Source organism: Bison bison, unplaced genomic scaffold (assembly GCF_000754665.1).
Source record: "Bison bison bison isolate TAMUID 2011002044 unplaced genomic scaffold, Bison_UMD1.0 scf7180017864478, whole genome shotgun sequence".
Taxonomy (NCBI): domain Eukaryota; kingdom Metazoa; phylum Chordata; class Mammalia; order Artiodactyla; family Bovidae; genus Bison; species Bison bison.
Genome location: NW_011495038.1, coordinates 2,034,674 through 2,055,694, shown reverse-complemented (window position 1 = coordinate 2,055,694; position 21,021 = coordinate 2,034,674). Strand labels below are relative to the sequence as shown.

The 21,021-nt window shown below is 44.5% G+C and overlaps 1 protein-coding gene across 1 annotated transcript in view; it reads left to right on the top strand.

The window, feature by feature from the left end:
• The first annotated feature begins 6 nt into the window (after positions 1-6).
• MAML2 (mastermind-like 2 (Drosophila)) overlaps positions 7-21,021 on the top strand; it is a 402,462-nt gene continuing 381,447 nt past the window's right edge. Inside the window, exon 1 of the mRNA XM_010862134.1 lies at positions 7-1,849. Coding sequence (XP_010860436.1) covers positions 1,328-1,849 — 522 coding nt within the window. The 5' untranslated portion in view covers positions 7-1,327. The remainder of the gene's footprint in view (positions 1,850-21,021) is intronic.

The following is a 21,021-nucleotide window of genomic DNA, read 5'->3' as shown; positions in this document are numbered from 1 at the left end:
CTCTCTCTCTTTCTCTCCCTCTCCTATCGGAGCACAATGAAAGCCTGTGTATCGCCGTGACTCCGGGCGGCGGAGCCAGTGTCAGCCCAGCGGCGAACAACAGACGGGAAAAAGAGAAAGGAAAAGACCGGCTACTTTCTTTTCCATCTCTAAAAGCGGAGCAATCCAAGAGATAGAACCACATTGCTTATTGCGAGTCCAGACCCTCAGATCCACTGGCCGGGGATGGAATGTACAAAAGTGGACAGAAAAGTGGCTGGACATGACTCGGTGCAATTTGCTGGAAGTTTGTAAGTTTGACCATCGTTTGTAAATTACTCTCGGAAGAGTTTGTCTCTCTTGATACTGTATTAGAATCGAGCCGGGGGTGAGGACTAGAAACGTAAGCGGGAAAGAAGAAGGAAAAAAAAAAATATGTTGAAGGATCTCTCTCTCAGTGGCTAGTGACTTCAGACTGCTTTCATTTAAGGCTGGGAAACCTTAGAGGGAATGAGGATTTTACCGGTGATTGGATTAGCTGAAGAAAAAAGCATGGTCCAGAAGTCCAATTACTGACATTAACAATTGAAAAGCTGTCTCCCTCTTTGGGGAGAAGACCACATCCTACAGCACCCCCAAAGAGGAGAAAACACCGGAGCAAAGGGAAAGGGAGGAAAAATTAAAAGCCAAAAGACAGTCTCTGTTTGATTTTTGTACGTTTTGAACATTGACTTCAAAAAGCTTCTGAAACAGCACTTTAAAAAAAAAAAAATTGAGGAAAAGTAAAGGCCGTGGGTTACAGAGAGCATGGTAGATATGGGTTCCTCTGCAGAAACATCCCCATAAAAGAATCTTCGGAAACAACTAGGTGAGGGGGGGAGTCCAGCTCTCTATTAATACCTCTCACAATTCCCTTTGCTGTCTGTTCCTGTCTCTTGCTTGACAATCCCTGAATTCTTGCTCTAACCCCCAGATCGTGTGTTTACAAAGTACCTAGTGGCTCTTGTCAGCTTGGTGGGTGGGGGGGGCGGGGGGAATCCCCACTAACTCTCTCCAACTTCTCCAGAGCTGTCAAATACAATTAGAGCAAGTTGATCAGGGTTTGTTTCCAACTTATCCTCTGCCATTGGTTTCTGTTCTTCCTCCTCACCCTCATTTTACTCACTCCCCTCCCCCATACCTTCTCCACTACGCACCCCCCCACACCGCCCCCAGCCTCTGAAGACCTCTATTCATGTGGTCCTGAGCTCTGAGCGCACATTGTCAAAAGCAGATTTGCCTGTGCTAACCGGCTATAGCCTCCCACCACCTCACCATCCCACAGGCAGCAATCATTGTGTCCAGTAAGATGGGGGACACAGCGCCCCCGCAGGCCCCCACGGGAGGGCTAGGGGGGGCCCCCGGGGCGGGGCTCCTTGGAGGGGGCTCGGTCACCCCGAGAGTGCACAGTGCCATCGTGGAGCGCCTTCGAGCTCGCATCGCCGTCTGCCGCCAGCACCACCTGAGCTGTGAAGGACGCTACGAACGGGGTAGGGCCGAGAGCTCGGACCGGGAAAGAGAGAGTACCTTGCAGCTCCTGAGCCTCGTCCAGCACGGCCAGGGGGCCAGGAAGGCCGGCAAGCACCCCAAGGCCACTGCCTCCACTGCCACCGCGACAGCCCCTCCGCCGGCGCCTGCCGCCCCTCCGACGGCTTCCCAGACGGCAGCGCCCGCGGCCCCAGCGCCCCCGCCGGACTATCATCATCACCACCAGCAGCACCTGCGGAGCAGTAGCAGCAGTGGTGGCAGTAGTGGGATCGATGGCGAGCAGCAGCAACAGCCACCGGTGTCTTACCGCAATGGGGACCAGAGGAACTCGGCCCTCATTGCGGTAAGACACCTGGTTTTCTCCTCATTCTGTCGGTGGTCTTGTGGCCTTCGGTCAGGGCGGACGCTGGTCTCGGCCTGATGCCGAGTGGAAGACAGTGCGGAGGGCTGCGGTGCCACCTGACCACCCCAAAGGCCGTTGGGCGTCCGGTTGGTGCTGTGTTGTTAAACCCTTCCTCCTCAAGTTCTGCGGTTGCTTGTGCATTGGTTTTCCTCCACCTGTAGAGTATTTCTTAAAGGGTAAGAAACTTGAGTTTCCCAGAGTTTTCTCTGGGGTCGGCAGACTGCAGAAAGGTTGGCTCCAAGCTGCAAGATCTGAGCCACTGAAGAAGGCCTTGCCTCAAGGAACCTCTCGCTTTGGCAGGCCAGCGCTGATTAGGCCCAGCAAGCCATGCTTAGCCTGAAAGCGTTTGTTTAGCAGCCAGTCCAGCTGACCTTTAGCCAAGCCTTTTCCTTCTTGTCCCATTTCCCTTTCCTTCTTTGAAGTGGCCCCTTCTCCTTGGGTCAAGAGAACACAAGTGGTCATCCCTAACAGAGCAAGTTCCCTGAGCGCCCCCTCACTCAAAAACTTGGGGAATTCTCCCCAAGACGGGTGAGGGAATGTTTTTGAGAGGCCTGCTCCCTGGTTTCCTACAGACTCCCCCACTGTCCCCACCTAGCTTCTTTCCGCAGGCACTGCAATCAGAGAGTGCTGACTTGCAGCCTTCAGTAAAGTGTGCAGGCACCAAGGGGCTGTTTCCAGTTTTTCGTCCTAGAAAGTGCCTTGTCCTCTGCCACTCCTGGCGACAGAGTACCCGACCTGAGAGTTGTGATTAGGCTTCTGGCTGGAAGTTCTTCCTCAGAGGCGCAGACACACCCCACCCCAAAGGGAGTAGTCCTTGACTCATTGGTTTCTGATGCCAGTCCTGGTCAGGTGATCGCCTGGCCTGTGCGGGCTTTCCCCCCAAAGCTGCTGGGGCCACGGCCTCTGGGTAGAAGGTGGAGCCCCGCAGCCCTGTGGCCCTGCAAGCTTCCTCCGTTTCTGAGTTCCTTGGGGCTTCAGAAGTCCCGTGTCCACTCGTGGAACAGCTCCCATGTGCCCAAGCCAGCCCTAATGAAAGTCAGCAACAGGAAATGGCCATCCAAGCTGAAATGTCCTCAAAAAGCCCAAAGGAGAGGAAGGCACTGGGTCGAACTCTTTCTTGGAGGGAGCTTGAGAAGGAGCTCTGGGGAGACAGCATCCTCTAGCCAGGCCCCTGGAAGCTTCTCTGTGGCTCCTCCGTATCCCTGGCCTGGGTCTCTGGTGGTGAAGTTTCTAGAAAGTCTGGGGGCTGAATTGGTTCTGTTCTGTTCCACCACACACACACATTTTGCCTGGGATGCCTAGAACTGCAACTTCCTGGTGCCAATTCCAGACGAGAGATAACAGCTAACAGTTAAACTGCTCAATGTTTGTTGTTTTATCCTTGGATACAGTTAGCCTGTGGGGTTATTTCATGCTTTCAGGCCTAATTTCCATTCCTTTCCACCTGCTATATCCTCACCTCTCTCTGGAATTCCCTAGGACAGCAATGGGAGTTTGTTTCATGAAAGAAAGATGCTGGGGGTGGGGAGTAGTGGGTAAAGAATCACTCGAATGGAAAGAAGAATGAGGTTTGTATGTGTGTGTGTCACTGGCATTTGCGGCCAAAAGCATCTAAATGCCTTGATTGTCCTCAGTAAATTTATAATCTGTCTGCAAGTCTCCCAATAATACAGCCTTGTATGCTTCACAGTCTCCTGGTAAGTGTTTCTGGGGGTGATACAGGGAACTAGGCACCCAGCCCCAGAGAAGACAGATCTCTGTCCTGGGTGCCAAGACTGGATGTGGCCTTCACATCCCAGCGGCTGCAAGGAAGGTGTCTGCTTATGGCCTTGTTCTTTCTTTTTTTTTTTTTTGCTCTCCTCCTACTTGGAAGGAAGCTGAGGCTGCCTCTTTTTCTTGGGGTTTTGGGGATGCGAAATGAAACCAACTTCAGTGGTGATTGTAACTTTATGTCAACAGTGTCCGTGCTGGGAGGTGTCTGGCCTCTCCCGGCTGGAGGCTTAGTGCCCTAAGAAGCCAGAGGTAGCTGCTCTGTCTCTCCTTTTCTAAAGGGGAATCTACTTTCCCTCTCTCTCCTCACTATCAGTCATCTCCTGAAACACCTCCTTAGAGGGGCTCCCTCTGCAAGCGCCGCAAGGATTGATGAGATGTGCTGTGCATGTAAGGAGTGAAAAGACCAGTGTATTTCTGATGGTGGCTTTTCACTGCAGACCTGTGCCATGACAAGGGGTAATCCACCACCCCCCTTTTGGTTATTGGAAATTCCCTTCTCCATTTTAGCTTCTAAATTTGGCTCTTTGTTACTCAGCATAGTACTCAGAGATGGTGATGCAAGTACTGTATTAACCTGATAACATTGTGTCCAAAGGGGAGGCCTGGGCGTTTGGGAGTGATTCACTAAGCCAGTTAAATCTGCTGGTCTCACTTCACTCAGGCTCTTCTTTTCAGAAACACCATCCATTTAAAGGGGCCTTTGCACAGAATGGGTGTCCCTTCTTACCGCTCTGTCCATAACCAGATTGATTTCTGTCTCGGTGTGTGGAAGGTATCCCTTTAATAGTTTATTCGTATGCCCTAAGTGGCCATAAATGTCCTTTGAAGAAAGGGAGAAAATATTGATCATCTAAAATCGAATATGCACAGTGCCCTCAGACGAGAGGTCTGTATCCTGCATACCTGCTAGTACAATGCCGTGTATAAAGTCAGTAATTTTTCAGTGAGAGTGGAAAGAGAACCTCCATTCTTTGGGTAATTGTTGACTTTGAGGGGCGTGATACCGCAAGACATGTACAATGTCTGAGATTTTCAATAGCCTAAGTTTCCAGAACAATGTCAGAATAACCTCCAAGCCGGTTCTAATTCTGTCCACATAGCCTAATTCTGTAGCCCTTACTCAGCCAATTTCTTCATTTAGCTCAAGTTCAAGTTCAGAGGAAGCCCCTTTACTGCAGAGACGGCAGGAACAGGGCCTTTCGGAGGGCCTGGATTGTAAGGGTTTAAGCAGGTCTGCCTTTCTAACCACTTGGAGCAGGCTTTCAGCACTAAATCATTTCCCGGTGAAGTATGTTTGAGTCTTTGAATGAACTGTGAAACTGAATAATTGCTGGTCCATGGGACAGAAAGGTTTAGAGCTTCCGTGGTGCATTATTAATCTTTCCCTTTTGCCTGAGACAGGCTCCTTTTTGTTGTTGTTGTTGCTTAGACTGTGTTGCTAGGATAGATAGATAAGTGGTTCCAAGTCATCTTTGGCTTCAGAGATTATCTTCTCCCTAACATAGTGTGGAGGAAAGAAAACAGATCGGACAAGGAATCTGTATCCTCGGTTCTGGGCCTGCTTGATCACTAACCAGCTGGGTGACCCAGGACAAGTTACTTAGCAGTCATCTGCAAGACAGAACAATAATGCTGCCCTGGCTTGTTGAGAAAAGAAATGAATGTGTGTGTTTCTGGATAGTCTTTGGAAAAAATTAAGCACTGCAGAAATGCAAGGCATTATTACTAGTATTACTAATAATAAATGCTAAACAAGGAATCATAATACCAGTTTTTCCAGGGATTAAAAGTGTACTTAAGCTTTCAGTGTCTGTTTTAAATAGTGAAATAGCTTTTATTGTAAATAGAGGGATTATATTTCAAATTCAGTGCTGTCAAGATAAAACTGAGTTATCAGTGTACTTAAGCGTTCTCAGAGGTCCCAGGAAATCCTAGTTAAAATGTGCAACAGTGTGAAAGTGTTTAGGGTCTTTTACGGCCCTTGCACAGACCTAAGCAGCTTCGGAAAGGTGTGTCTGTCAGAGTGTGTCAGGAATATTAGAAAAGTTGTTTGCACAAATGGTACAGGAAAGTTAAATATTTTGTCAACAATAGTCTAAAATGTTAATTGTTAGCTTAAGAAAGTCAAACAAGTTAAATCATTGCCAGAGTTCCCCAGTTATTTTTAACTGATAATAATCAAGTTTCCAATTGACAATTCAGAATTGGAGGGCTGTGCGTGGGATAGGGGCTGAGAATAGAAACACTTCATTGGCCAGATCTGCGAGTCTGTAGCTGTCCATGTGATGAATATCCTCCCTGGGACAGTGATAGGAGTGTTTACATTATTTATATATGCAGCCATCATTTCCTTAAGAACTGACCTATTTTTGTTCTGTTTTCCAGAACAAAATAATAAAGAGAGAGTTCTTATTTATCCAGGACCTTCCTATGACTTCTTTCCAGTAAATATAAGATCTCACAAAGGCAAAAGAGTTCAAGTGGAGAGAGAAGTTGGTACAATCCTTTATCAAAAATGGATGGAAAGCTTGTTTTGCCAGCAGAGTAATGCAATTATGTCACCAAGACATCTTGCTTGTTTAGGTCAATGTTTGTTTATAGAAGGCCTCTGTTTTCTTTGAAATAATATCATTGCTAGGTAATGTTTATCAAGTTTTTCTAAACCTTAAAGTTTGACGCTGTATGACTCCCCTATGCCGGTAAACCTTTTGTTAAGTTACAAGACAAACATGGGTTTTCAAATGAAGTAGCTTGAGTAGCTGTTTTTGTTTTCATTGTTGTTGTTTGTGTGTGTTTGTGTTTAGCCCTGCTATTTAATCTCCAAAAGCTTATTAGGGAAATTTGGGGAAAAAAAAAATCCAGTTCTGCTATGCGTGGCAGCTAAACCATTCCAAGTGGACTCCACGACTTCCTTGTGCTTTAATTCTGTCTCTTTTATACATTCATAGGTAGGATCATGTTTAATGAAAGCAATTCTAAATTCTTTTTTCTGCATTTTCATGATGATTTCCCTCACACTTTAACAGGTTCTGTGGGAGAATGGGAAAATACAGCTAAATACCTAGTCCCTTCTTACTTACAGGCTAGTTGGCAAATCAACACCATGTTTACACAGTAACAGTGAAATGCTTAACTGGGTAGAATGGACCAAAACTGATAAAGAAATTCAGAGAGAAAAGAATAAATATGTATTGGGCCCTAGAATATCCAGACACTGTTATTATGTGTTTATATAATGCTCAAAAAAAGAGAGAGGTGAGTAGGCAACATTAGACTAGTTTACAAATAAGGAAACTGAGGCTTAGAGATTTGATAAGTAGAAGAATTTCATGCACAGATTTTCTAGGTGAATCTTGTATGATCTCTACTTCACATCTTCTACCTGTGTGAGCTTGGGGAAATAATTTTCTTCTTTTGGGGTGTAAGTATCTTCATCTGTTGCTCAGTAGCAACCCAAATTGGATAGTTGTTATAATCTGTCTCAAGTATAAAATCTCATTTGGTTGGAACTATGGGCATCAATATAAGCAGACATGATCTTAACACAGCACTATTGTCTTTGGAGGTGCTCTGTTCAAGGATGGACAAGGATGTTTCTTTCCTTAAAAGTGGCCCTATGTGATATTGCTGTTTTGGATTTTTGTTGTAGTTTAGTCACTAAGTCATGTCCGACTCTTTGGAGCCCCATGGACTGCAGCCCGCCAGGCTCCTCTGTCCATGGGGTCCTCCAAGAAAGAATACGGGAGTGGCTTGCCATTACCTTCTCCAGGAGATCTTCCTGACCCAGTGATCGAACCCACATCTCTAGCCTACTTCTGCACTGGCAGGTGGATTGTTTACCACTGCACCACCTGGGAAATCTTCATCTGTAAAATAAAGCTAATATTCTTTAGCAAAACAGTTAATGTAGTGCCTGACACATAGTGGGTGCTCAAAACAAGAGTGCTGTTAGTTGTCCAGCAGCAGAGAGAGTCAAACCCAGGTCAGGCAGTGCTGTAAGGAGAATGTAGGTTCCCAGCAGGCCTGGGAAGAGCAAGAGAGAAGATGGAAGTGAGCGCCGGGGCCAGTGAGTGCAGATCTGGGTAAACCTTGGTTGTTTGGGGACAGAGAGTGGAGCCTGGCTGACCCTGTGGTTGGATGTGAGCAGTGAGGGGCCCATGCAAAGTCGATCCTCCCACCCCGGAGGGTCTCGAGCTCCAGCAAGAGTGTATCAGTGAAGTGAAAGTCACTCCATTGCCTCCGACTCTTTGTGACCCCATGGACTGTAGCTCACCAGGCGCCTCTGTCCATGGGATTCTCCAGGCAAGGATACTGGAGTGGGTAACCATTTCCTTCTCCAGGGGATCTTCCCGACTCAGGGATCAAACCCGAGTCCCCTGCATTGCAGGCAGATTCTTTACCATCTGAGCCACCAGGGAAGAGTGTATCAGAGGCCCTGGGAAATGGTCTGGCAAGGAAGGCTCAGAGGAGTCAGTGTCTCTGAAGCAATAACAATCCTTCATATACTTGAAGACAAGTATTACATTTCCCCTCCAGCAGCCTCTTCTCATCGCGCACTGCCTAAGTGTTCTCTATTACCTATCTTCAAGTCCCTTGAGCTGCTTAATGCCTTGCTATTTACACACTTCTCCCATTCACTGTGAGTTATATACAGTGTGACATGGCCTTTGGCATCGAAAGGAGATGGTTTTAAAAGCACAGTTGCTAGACGCAGAAGAGAAGCTAAAAGAAGCAGAACCAGCTACACCTCTCTTGATAGGCTGGCTAGGCCTTCCAGCTCAAATCAGGATTGCCCCCGTGGGTTCTCTGGATGTGTAAACTGACCTTTCCAACAAATGAGTTTACTAACTTGGAAAAGGTCTTTTCATTAAAACAAACAAACAAAAAATCGTGCGCAGAAATTTATAAGAAGCTGTGAGTCCAGATGGTCTTTGAGATGCGCTGGCTTTCTTCCTTGCTTTTTAATTGCCGGTGTGTTACAGACATCTTACTTGCCCTGAGGTCGGTCGGTAGCAGTTTCCCCTATTTGGTCCATGTTCACAGAGCACAGGGATGGCTCCCGGTGGAGTGGATGGCCAAGGGGAAGAACTAGCAACTCCTTCCGGCCTTGACTGGAGGCAGGATGCTGAGATACCAAGCACAGCTCCGGTGGGCTCTCTCTCCACCGCTCAGCTCTGGCGCTTTCCTACGCATATCCAAGGGTTGGGTGGAAAGAATGAAAGCTGTTCTGTTTCCTTGGAGAGAGGATGTAGAGAGAGGTTTACACATTCTCAGTGAGGCTTGAATAAAGCTAGAGAGTAGGGTCAAAGGAATGGCTATAACAGTATTTGACATGCACTGTGGTCCCCGTGGGTCTTAATGGTTTTAGCAAAAGTCCTGAAATTTCTTATCACGATTGTGAACATGGGTGCTCTTTAGAGTTTGGGGAACTTATCCATTAATTCAATAAATAATTTATTCTATACAAAGACAATGAATATATCCACGATGAGCAATTTGATATAGCCTTTGTCTTTTTAGAATTTACAGTCTGAAATGGGTGGGGATGTTTTAACATCAGCTGACAGAGGCAAGATAAGCATAGCACTTAAGAATCTGGGGTGGGGGAGAGACGATCTAGTTTCAAATCACAGCTCCTCTCTCAGTGGCTCACCACTTCTTGGTTAATTAAACTCTCCAGTCTCAGTTTTCTCACCTGTAAAATGGAATGATAGTCCTAAAACTAACTACATAGGGTTGGTGAGTGAGGGAGGTAACTTCCTAGCACCTAGAGGAGGCTCAGTAACTTTTAACTGTTGTTCTTATTAACGTGAGAAGTGATATATGCAAGTCAGAGTCACGGTTTTCCCGCTCAGGATTCTACCTCCAAGAGGATGTCAGGGATATTTTGTGGAAGGATACGGCTTTTCTCTTTTTATTTATTTTAAATGGATAGTGAAGTATACCACATTATCCAGTTTCCTTAAGGAGTTTACTATGGAGATGCTGTCTGGGATGGGTTTACATTTCTCTGAAATGGGTTGACTAGTACCCTTCTTCAGAACAAGATCAATTAATATCTCTTCCACTCCTGGGACTCCAGGATGCCTCATCTAGAACTTGACTAGAGTCAGAGATTGACTCCTTGACTCTTCAAGAATAAAGGCTCGGTTTCCATTCATTTGCCCAGGGAGTATGGTGGGTGGGTTGTGTGAGTCAATGAGAAATTGGGACTATCTGTTGAGAATTTAGAATGATTAGAATGGAAGAGTCCAAATTTACCAATTTAACTGAATTATTCATTCAGACTGATGAATAATTCTTAAGGGAATCTGGTCAGAGAGTCACAAAGAGGTAGCAGTTCCCTGCTGTGGAGATTTAAATGTGCGCTTTTGAGAGCCAGGTCCCTCTCTCGAGTTGCTAGGGAATCCGTCCTCTCACAGCAGCCGCACACAAACACGCAGCCCGAATCTGCCCTCTTCCCAACCCCGACCTGGAGCATGCTGAAAACGTCAAGCCTTGATGTGGTTCTTCGCCTGGAATCTCTTCTTTGCTCAGTACCTCCTCAAGTGTGACTTTCCATAAGAAATGCGAGGAGAATGTTGCCAAGGTTTCAAAGCAAGTTTCTGTGAGGATGATTCTTAATCAAAAGCACAGTGTTTCTGTGAAGTGACAGGATTAGAATGAGAATAGTCTTGTTCTCGGTGGATGATGTTTGAACAAGGACAGATTTGCTGGTTCTAACTCAGCACAGACTGTAGTTAAAACTTTTCTTTTAGTCTCTTTATTCCCCATCATTTAAACTTAGACCCTCCTCCTCCTCTTGAAGGATAATATTCTGTGGCAAGGTACAATCAAACTCGTGTTGGGTTCGTTGTGCTTGATATTTGTTTTTAACAGTGTTCTTGCTTCCTGAGTCATAGCCGGTTCCTATGTTAGTGTGGAATCATTAACATTGTCGTTTTAAAAGTTCTCTTTTGTCAGAAATGTGGTTGAGTTTTCCAGCACTCTAATAACTCTCACCCACATGAAGCCCAGCATCTTGAATTCCTCACTGCACAACAGGCTTCTTTTCAGGTAGCTCTGAAGAATTTGAACAGAAAGTTAATTACATGTCTTTTCTTTTTTTTTCCCCAGAAAATTTACTTAAGGCCAAAGTTTGCTTCAGCTGCTAATAACTTACCAGGGCTTTGTTGGATACATAGTATAATCTCTTAGAGTCATGGTAACCAGGGTGCAAAGAAGTGGCTTAATTGAATACAGTGTGTACTGTGCTGTGTCTTTGGAATGACGATTGCCGTACTTCAGTGTACACTGCTCATTTCTGGAGGTCTCTGGAGTCTAAATTATGTAAAAATAAAAACATCCTCTGGCCGAGCAGCTGAGAAGCTAATTTTTCATTGTTGTTCACCTCAGTAGGCCCATACTTGCTAAACCGGCTAAGGCTTGCACATGTGATTGCCACACTGCACCGTGTAATTTCAGACAGCAAAACCTGTGTGCTGGTGGTATTATCCTCTTTGGTTGTTTCACAGAGGTGTTGAAAAAGAGCAAAGTACAGACACAAGGGTAAACGAGAAAGAGCAGCGGTCCTCCTGACGGAAACACCAGGCACAAGCGCGCGTTTAGGAGAGTTGCGCCCAAGTCCTGTAGCCATTGCACCGACAAGAGCTTCTTTTTCTCGCTTAGATTCTTTGCATGTGGGTCTTTTTGCAGGCTCAGTCCCCCAGAGAGAGATTCTGAGCTGTCTTTGTGCTAAATTAAACATCAGTGTTCTCCTTGGGAACCTGATCTTGCAAAGACTAGGCAACAATATCTTTCAGAGAACGCTCCCGGCTCCCTCAGGAAGAGACCAGCTCAAGAGCCTTCTTGCCTCCACTGTCGGCTTCGCTGCTGTGAGTGTGTGTTGTATGGGAAATGTTTTGTCTAACCTGGTCTAGATGCGCTTAGAGCAAGGACCTGTACTCTTATTCTTGGTATAATGCTGGAGGACCCACGCCGCCTTAGAATATAATAAATGGAGATGATCCGAACAGCACACAGATCATGGAAGATTTCAGCCACCCATGGGAAGGACATTTCTTTGCTCACTACCAGCCCCCTCCCCCAATTCCTAACCTACAGCAATGAGACAGGCAGTACGTGGCAAAATAGAAGCCATCTCATTTCCAACCTTCTCTCATCTCCATCTTGCCCCTCCCCCAAGAGGGCTATTGATGTAAAAATAGACACTATTCTATCAACGTATACAGTCTATAAGCCCTTTAAGAGATAACGGATCAAACCCTTTTCTCACAAGTGAAAAAATTAAGACCCATTTAAAAGCAAACACTCCAGGTTCCAGTAGCAGTCGAGATAGAGCTAGAAATTTCTGACATCTATTCCCGCTTATAAAAAGTAGTCCCATTAATAAATCTATAAAAAGAACACTGAGGGGTAGTGTGGGATTTATATTCAAGGTTTGCAGTGCAGGAGACTCCAGTTCAATTCCTGGGTCCGGAAGATCTGCTGGAGAAGGGATCAGATACCCACTCCAGTGTTCTTAGGTTTCCCTTGTGGCTCAGCTGGTAAAGAATCTGCCTGCAATGCAGGAGACCTGGGTTTGATTCCTGGGTTGGGAACATCCCCTGGAAAGGGAAGGGCTACCCACTAAAGTATTCTGGCCTGGAGAATTCCATAGGCTCTGTAGTCCATGGGGTCGCAAAGAGTCAGACGCTACTGAAGGACTTTCACTTCACTTTGGTAGTAGAAGGAACACAGAGTTCAGAGATTATGGTGAGTTGTTTTTTAAGTGATCCCATGATTCCTTCCGTGCCATATGCCCTTTGTAATGTGACTTTAACTCTCCTTCCATTGGGAAGTGGATGCTCTTTCTTCCCTTGAAACTTGAATAGCCTTGTGACTTGTTTTAACCAAAAGTATGTGACAGAAAATGGCATTGTGCTACTTCTGAGGATGGGCTTTAAGAAGTCCTTCTGGATTTAAAATTTGTTAAGGGTTAGTCTTAAGTGTTCTTACCATGGATAAACAAATAAGTAAATAAAAATAGAGGACAGGAGAAAACTTTGGGAAGTGATGGATATGTTTTTGACCTTGATGGTGATGATTGTTTTCTGGGTGTTTACTTATCCCCAGCTCATTGAGTTGTATATGTTAAATAGATACAGCTCTTTATTGTCAATCATACTTTAGTAAAATGGCAAACAAACCAACAGAAAAATAAAACAACCTGCTTGGGACACTGAGACCACTGTATCACGAAGCTGGGCGTGCCAGCTGGAGGATGAGCATCCACATGCTGAGAACCGAGGTGCCCCAGCCTCCCACCAGCACCCACTGCCAACACAGGAGTGAGGCCATCTTAGATCAGCCAATTCTCCAGCTCAGTGCAGCCAGGTGAGTGAATGGGCCCCCGTGGGGTCAGCAGAGGACCTGCCCAGACAGCTTAGAGGATCATGGGAAATATTGCGTAATTGCTTCAAGCCACTAAGTTTTGAGGGTGGTTTGCAACTTAGTAGCAGTTGACTGAATCAGAACCAGAAAACCTTAGCATGGAAGACAGTCTGGTCTCTTAGGTGTATTACCCCAGGACTGGTTACTTAACATCTTTGAAGACTCACTTTCTGCTTTTTGGGATAATAGAAATTATCTCCAAAGGTTGTGAGGATTGTATAATGATAATAATACATAAAAGAACCCACCATGTTGTCTGGCACGTGGTAGAGCTTAACAGACATTAGTTTCCTTGCTTCCTCCTTAGTCTCTTCACCCTGTATTATAATTCAGCTCCCCACCCTGCTATTTTACCATCTCACTTTCACTTCATGGACATCAGTGTTCTCATAGGCTCCACCAGCTCACCGCTGCTCTGCACAATTTATTTTTTCCCTTCCGGATGACGGCTTGGTGCTGTCGTTCCTCCTAAGTACCAAATTTCCAGCGATTCTTGTTACGCTTCACAGAACACATCTGCCTTCGGTTGTCTCCTCTTGAAACAGAAAAGGGTTAACCTCATAAAGACGTCAGTCCCCTTGCACTCTTATGCTGCCCCTGGGAGAGTCAAGCAGCATAGCAGATATATATCGGCAATGTAATTGCCTTCGGTCTTCTAGGTCACAGAAGACTTTGCCAGTGAGTATGGCGCCTGGGGGAAAGTAAACATATTCTGTCTTGAAGAGCAGAGTGTCTAATGTCTCCCCTTGTTGTTGTTTTTGTATTTTTTTTTTTTTTTGGTAACAAATTATTCTGAGTGCCTCATTTTTTCCCTCTTATGCATCACAATAAATGAACAAATAAATAAAGAGGGAGTGATACAGTAATACTATATTTTCCTTCTTATACTTATTAGTGATAATTGAGAGGACTGGCCTGGGAATTGAATGTTGAAGGTCCCCGTGCTCTGACTGATACCAGCTAGTAGCAACTTGGTCAAGCCCTTTTACACCCCTGGGTGCTAACTTTCCTTCCTGGAAAAACAATGAGGGGCACTTGGTAAGTGTCTTGGTCTGCCTCTGAGGACCCTTTTCAGTTGATACACTTTGAATACTTCCCTGATATTTTGCTTCTCTTTTTCAACCTTCAATTTCTCCTTAAATGTATCTGCTAGGAAGAACGGAGCGGCTCCAGGTGGCTCAGTGGTAAAGAATCTGCCTGCCAAGCGCTGAGCGCCAAAGAATTCATGCTTTTGAACTGTGGAGTTGGTGATGAACAGGGAATCCTGGTGTGCTGCAGTCCATGGGGTCACAAAGAGTCGGACACAACTGAGAAACTGAACTGCCAAGCAGGAGATGCTGCTTTGATCCCTGGGTGGGGAAGAACCCCTGGGGCAGAAATGGCAATTCACTCCAATATTTTTGCCTGGGAAATCCCATGGACAGAGGAAACTGGCAGGCTATAGTCCATAGCGCTGAAAAGAGTCGGACACAACTGAGTGACTGAGCATGAACAGGAGGAAGGGAAAGAAGAGGTGTCAAGGGTGAAAATGTTTTGGTTTTTAGAGGAAGTGTTCATGAGGAGGGTCTGAAGTTATCTTGGAAGCAAGGTCCAGCCAACTGTGGCAGAGGGCAAGGGTACAGCCGTGTTAACTGCTCAGCACCGTTCCTGGAAGTCATGAACATGTAACTCTACATTGTTGTTCAGCAGCTAAGTCCTGTCCGACTCTTTTCAATGTCATGGACTCCAGCACGCCAGGCTCCTCTGTCCTCTACTTTCTCCAGGTGTTTGCTCAGATTCATGTCCTTTGAATCAGTGATGCTATCTAACCATCTCATCTTCTGCTTTTGCCTCCAGTTTTTTCCAGCATCAGGGTCTTTTCCAGTGAGTCAGCTCTTCACATCAGGTGGCCAAAGTATTGGAGCTTCAACTGCAGCATCAGTCCTTCCAATGAATATTCAGGTTGATTTCCTTTAGGATTGAGTGATTTGATCTCCTTGCTGTCCAAAGGACTATATATCACACTATGAAAGTGAAAGTGAAAGTGAAATTCGCTCAGTCGTGTCTGACTCTTTGCGACCCCTTGGACTATACAGTCCATGGAATTCTCCAGGCCAGAATGCCAGAGTGGGTAGCCTTTCCCTTCTCCAGGGGATCTTCCCAACCCAGGGATCAAACCCAGGTCTCCCACATTGCAGGTAGATTCTTTACCAGCTAAGCCATAAAGGAAGCTCAAGAATACTGGAATGGGTAGCCTATCCCTTCTCCAGTGGATCTTCCCAACCCAGGAATCGAACTGGGGTCTCCTGCATTGCAGGAGGATTCTTTACTAACTGAGCATTTGATCTCCTTGCTGTCCAAAGGGCTCAAAAGTCTACTGTATGTCACTCTATATCTGACCCTATTTAATGGGATTTAGGATTCCAGTATGAGCAACACAGTTGTAGGACTAGAGTTTGCTTTATTAAATTGACTTTCTGAAAAGAAACATATTCTTGTAGAGCCTTCCTTCCTCAAAAATTAAGTAATCTTTTTTCTGTATGCGTCAGTCTCTCCATCTGTTTGTCTCTCTTTCATATACACAACAATTGAAAAATGCGGATTAATGGATGGGATTTTATATGTCACCACTTCATTTTTAAAACATGTTTCTGCTTTAAATGGGAACTACAAAAGAGAGTCACTGGGAAATTGACCTGGAGGAGGGGAATTTAATCCATTGCCTCCTTTTTTTTTTTCCCCCCATATCACTAAAACCCTAAACAGAGAGTATAATCATCTATTTTGCAAGGGCAGCCCTAAGCCCTTAAAACTCAGATCTGTTTAAGGATTTAATAGAACTGGAAAAAGAAATACACAGAATCTGCTCCAAACCAAGAAAGGAAAGTTTACCCAACCAAATATTCAATCTTGAGAATTTCTTTAATAGTACCCTTTTCTTCCCTCTCTCTTGATTTAGTTAGAGCACAGCTCTACAAATTGAATCTTTACAACTCCTAGAATCTTGAGGGCCTGTGGATCACATCTTTGGCTCCCGGTGAGTCCAGTGCATTTTCTTTCACAAAGCAAGATGGGCATTAGTTGTGGTTGTTGTTTACTTTGTTTCAAATGGTTGACACACTCGGCTTCTCTATTAGAGTAGAGCCAGAAACATGGTGATCTTTTTCCTGTGCATGCCTGCTAAGTCGCTTCAGTTGTGTCTGACTCTGTGCAACCCTGTGGACTGTAGCCCACCAGGCTCCTCTGTCCATGGGATTCTCCAGGCAAGAATACTGGAGTGGGTTGCCATGCCCTCCTCCAGGGGATCTTCCTGACCCAGGATTGAACCCAAATCTCTTTAATCTCCTGGATTCGCAGGAGGGTTCTTTACCATTAGCACCACCTGGGATGCTGATATTTTTCCTAGGAACTTCTAAATTCCTTAGCTTTACTTCTAAGATTTTTTTTTAAGTTGAAAATGCTTCATATTATGTTTTGCAACGTAGCTTTTCTTTTTAAAAATTCTAAGATAAAGGAAGTTGTGTTCCTTTTTTTACCCAGTAGATTGGGTATTACTTTTGCGTAGAAAATGTGCCCCAAATTCTCATTACACACACACACCCTTTGTTTATCATGGTTACTTTTCATCTATATAATATAGTATTATTAGTATGTAGAGACACAAGTTGATTGTATGGGTGACTTTACAGAGAAAATAGAAGTGAGGAAATGTATGAAAGAGTATAGGGAAAATTCTTTTGAAAGAAAATTGCTCCAGAAGACATGAGTATGCCAAATGGCAGAGAGTAGGAGAGAGAATATTATATCCCAGTGGTAAGTATGGAGTGACAGATCTCCATTTGGTCCAAATTTCACTGCTAACTAACAGCATGACCTTGGGACCAGTCCTCTTTTGTTTCTTAGTATCCCCGTCTGCAACACCAAAGATTTGCATTCATCAGCGCTTTGCTTGGTTGGATTATTCTTGAAATACACTTTTTGGCCTACGTACCACCTTCTTGGAGAGACCTCCCTGGCTGCTCTAACTCATGTAGACATACAGCATTGATCTCTTCTCACTCGACTTCCCCTATCCCCTTCATAGAGGTTTTGTTGTCTTCATAACTTTTATCACTGTCTGAGTTCATGTTGATTCCTTATTTATCGTGCACCTCCTGTCTTTCTCCATGGGGTATAAGCTGTATGAGACCAGGGATCTTGTCTTGTTCACCCCATGTATTCCCAGCCCTGAGCAGTTCCTGGAATGTTTTGGATTCACAGTAAATATTCGTTGTGTGAAGACTAGGATTAGTGACTTTTAAACTAGAAATGTCTTAAGAATCCTTCAGGGATATGTGATGGGCCTCCAGAGTCTCCACTTCCTGTTTAATTACGGGTATATTATATATCTGTGTATATATTATTTGTATAATATGTATAGTATATATGTACATATACAAAGTTATGTGGGGGCTTCCCAGGTGACTCAATGGTAAAGAATCTCCCTGCCAATCAGGAGGTGTGGGTTTGATCTCTGGGTCGGTAAGATCCCCTGGAGAAGGAAATGGCAGCCCACTCCAGTATTCTTGCTTGGGAAATCCTATGGACAGAGGAGCCTGGTGGGCTACCGGCCATGGGCTCGCAAAAGAGTCAGACATGATTTAGCGACTAAGCAACAACGTATGTAATTATATATGCGACCCCATGGACTGTAGCCTACCAGGCTTCTCCGTCCATGGGATTCTCCAGGCAAGAATACTGGAGTATTCTCCAGAAGCCTTTCCTTCTCCAGGGGATCTTCCCAACCCAGGGATTGAACGTGGGTCTCCCACATTGGAGGCAGACACTTTAGCCTCTGAGCCACCAGGGAAGCCCATATAATATATACACATATGTAAATAATATAGACATATGAGTAAAAACTTAGTAATATATATATATAAAGCATGTATAACATATATATAAACACTAAGGCACATGTGTATATCTATATTAAATATAATATATATAAACATCTTTATGTCTTTATATATATGTGTGTGTGTATATATATAAAGTCAGGCATATATTTATATGCCTTAATGTGATTAAAAACATGGCTCCAGTGACACAGTTATTTGAAGGATAAAGGGACATGATGATCTAAGATTGTTCCCAGATTGTAATTTTGTAGCCCACTATCTCATGAGTAGAAAATATTGATGCAAAGGAAAGGATTATGGAATAGAAGTGACACGTATTGAGCACCTACTGTATGCTGGGTCCTGTGTCAGGCCCTTGGACCACACAGAAGAGACAGACTTCCTGTTGGATGGAGTTTATATTTTAATGGGAAAGGGTGTAGGGACAGAGAGGAAGCAAAGGAATGATCCGTTTAACTAGTAATACAATAATGCACAGCTTATTGGTCCTTAAGTGGCTGACTGGAGATGGATCTGTGTTGATTAAAAGGAAGCAAGCACTCTGGGAGGTGGAAAGTGATGACCCTAAACGGTTACCCTCAGAGCTGGGAGATGGGCTCTTTGGCTGGTGCCTGCTCTGAGCCAGGACAGCTGCCCGCACAGGGGTCCTACCCATCCAGGCTGGGTGCTGCTTTGGCCAGGCTGTGCAAGATGCCGGTTCTGATGCCACTAGTGAGAGAAGCCGTGTCAGCCACCTTCTGTTCCCTGAAGCAGTTGTGATCATTTTGTTGGCTGTCACTGAAATTTGAGAATTAAGGAGAAATGACTGAAAGGCTCCTTTGGAGGAAAAGAAGAATATTATCTGTCTTTAGCTATAGAAACAGAAAAGCGACGATCAGGAAGTTAGCACCGGGACCGAAAGGAGATGGAAGCACAGCAGGATGTCAGACAGCAGGCAGAAGCGGGGCCTGGCATTTGCAACAGTCACCGTTGTGTTTCCCTACATGTGCACAAGCCATGCAGTTCTCACAGAAACCCTGTTTTGCGAATACCGTGAGTGTAGCTTTTTTATTCTAATTATGGGAAACAAAGTCAGAGCAGCTGAGGAATGCTAATAATATCTTACTTTTGAATAGCAAATCTGCAGTTTGTCACATGTGTATACACAAGCTATCTCTGTTTATCCCCTGGGGTATTATTATACCCATTTTAGAGACAGCTAAGTGGCTCCCTGGCCTGTGCTAACTCCGCTAGTGACCAGAGCCGTCCTGACCCCTGGGTTCTGCAGGGCGCCCAGCTGGCAGAGTGCAGTAGCTGGGCCCCAAATGCACCACTGAATTTGCATCTCCGATGAGGACATTGAGTGTCTTAAGCTCCCAGAAGCACACCCACACATATTTTCGAAGCAATGACTCACCTAGAAAGAATGGCAGTCATGAATGGCATGAGGATGTCAGACATCCTGGGCACATCCAATCTAGAATAAGAGAAACTGGAAAAAGAGAGTCTTGCTTTGTTTTATTTTTTAATTCATTAATTTGTCAGAATACAAGTTGAAGTGAGAAAACTGTTTTAATTCATGAAAGCCTAGATTTTATTTCTTATGAGTCTGGTAAGTCAACCCGCAGGTCTGGGGAAAAAGAACTCCAAGGTTGCTATGAAGAGAAACTTGATCTTGAATCAAAGAAGCAGATTCATGTCTAAAACCAAGATTGGTCTAAATTTTTCTCCTTGCTGTTGCTTATTTTGGATTCAGATCTTAGACGGAGCTTAAAGGAAAGACCAGCAGCTCTCTGCTGAAAAGTGATTTTGAATGTACTCAGATCCAGGTTGAAGGTGTTTTCCAGGCTGATGGGTGTCTTCTTAGTACCTGGAGAAAATATAGGTGTTCATAATTGTTAGAATTTTTGTTTCAAGATGGCAAAGTGCCTAATTTTCTATGTAGTTCCACTATTACAGTAGTGTCAAACCTCTTGTAAACAAGCGTTTGGTAAATGTTTGTTGAACTAAACTGTGGTGAGCATGCATTATTGAAGGGACCCAATCCTTTATATTTCTGTGATTAAATGTACAGTGCACCAACTGTGAACCATTGGTCTTTAAGATATTCTTTTGGTTCAACATTTTAAAATGACACTTACTAAGTGTTTAACATGCCAGGCACTCTTCTAAGTGTTTTTTTGAGTAATAACTCATGTTTCCTCATAATCCATGATGAAGTAGATAGGTATGACCTTATCTAGATTGGACAGATGAGGAAGTTGAGGCATAAGATGGAGATATTGGCCAGGTCATTCAGTCATGCATGTGAAGTCCGGGTATGAACAGAGTGAATGAAGCCACGGCCCATGTATATAGTCATGGTAAATGACTACATCTAGGAGAAGGTAATTATACAATGTCAGACTCCAGCTCACACATGACCCAGGCTTGAGTTTGGAAGCCACGTTCAATGAGACATTTGAAAGTCAATAATGATTAGGATCATCGTCTGAAGTGCAGATAGAATTCAGAATGAATGCCTACGAGCCACAGGTTATTCTTTGAGACAGTTGCCATTTTCCCATTTTTTTAAAGATAGAAAGTGCTTGAACATATAGGATCTGTGAGTAACAAATATGTTTCAACTTGCATGCCAGGGGAGATTGACAGTAGTTACCCAGAGGACTGCCTAAAGGATTCTAAGGCAATATTCAAACTGGGTGGGAAAGAGGGCCATGGTGGTTCATTACTGATATCCTTAAAATTAAGGAATCCAAACCTGGAGGATCTGGAATATAGATTGCTGGTGAAATGTTGACTTTTCCCATGGAAAATGTATCAAGAACTGATTACACTGTGAGTGGGCCCTTTGTAGAAGAAATTTAGGTTTACATAAGTTCATTGGAACTTAAAAGCCTCTTGATGAAAGTGAAAGAGGAGAGTGAAAAAGTTGGCTTAAAGCTCAACATTCAGAAAACTAAGATCATGGCATCTGGTCCCATCACTTCATGGGAAATAGATGGGGAAACAGTGGAAACAGTGTCAGACTTTATTTTTTGGGGCTCC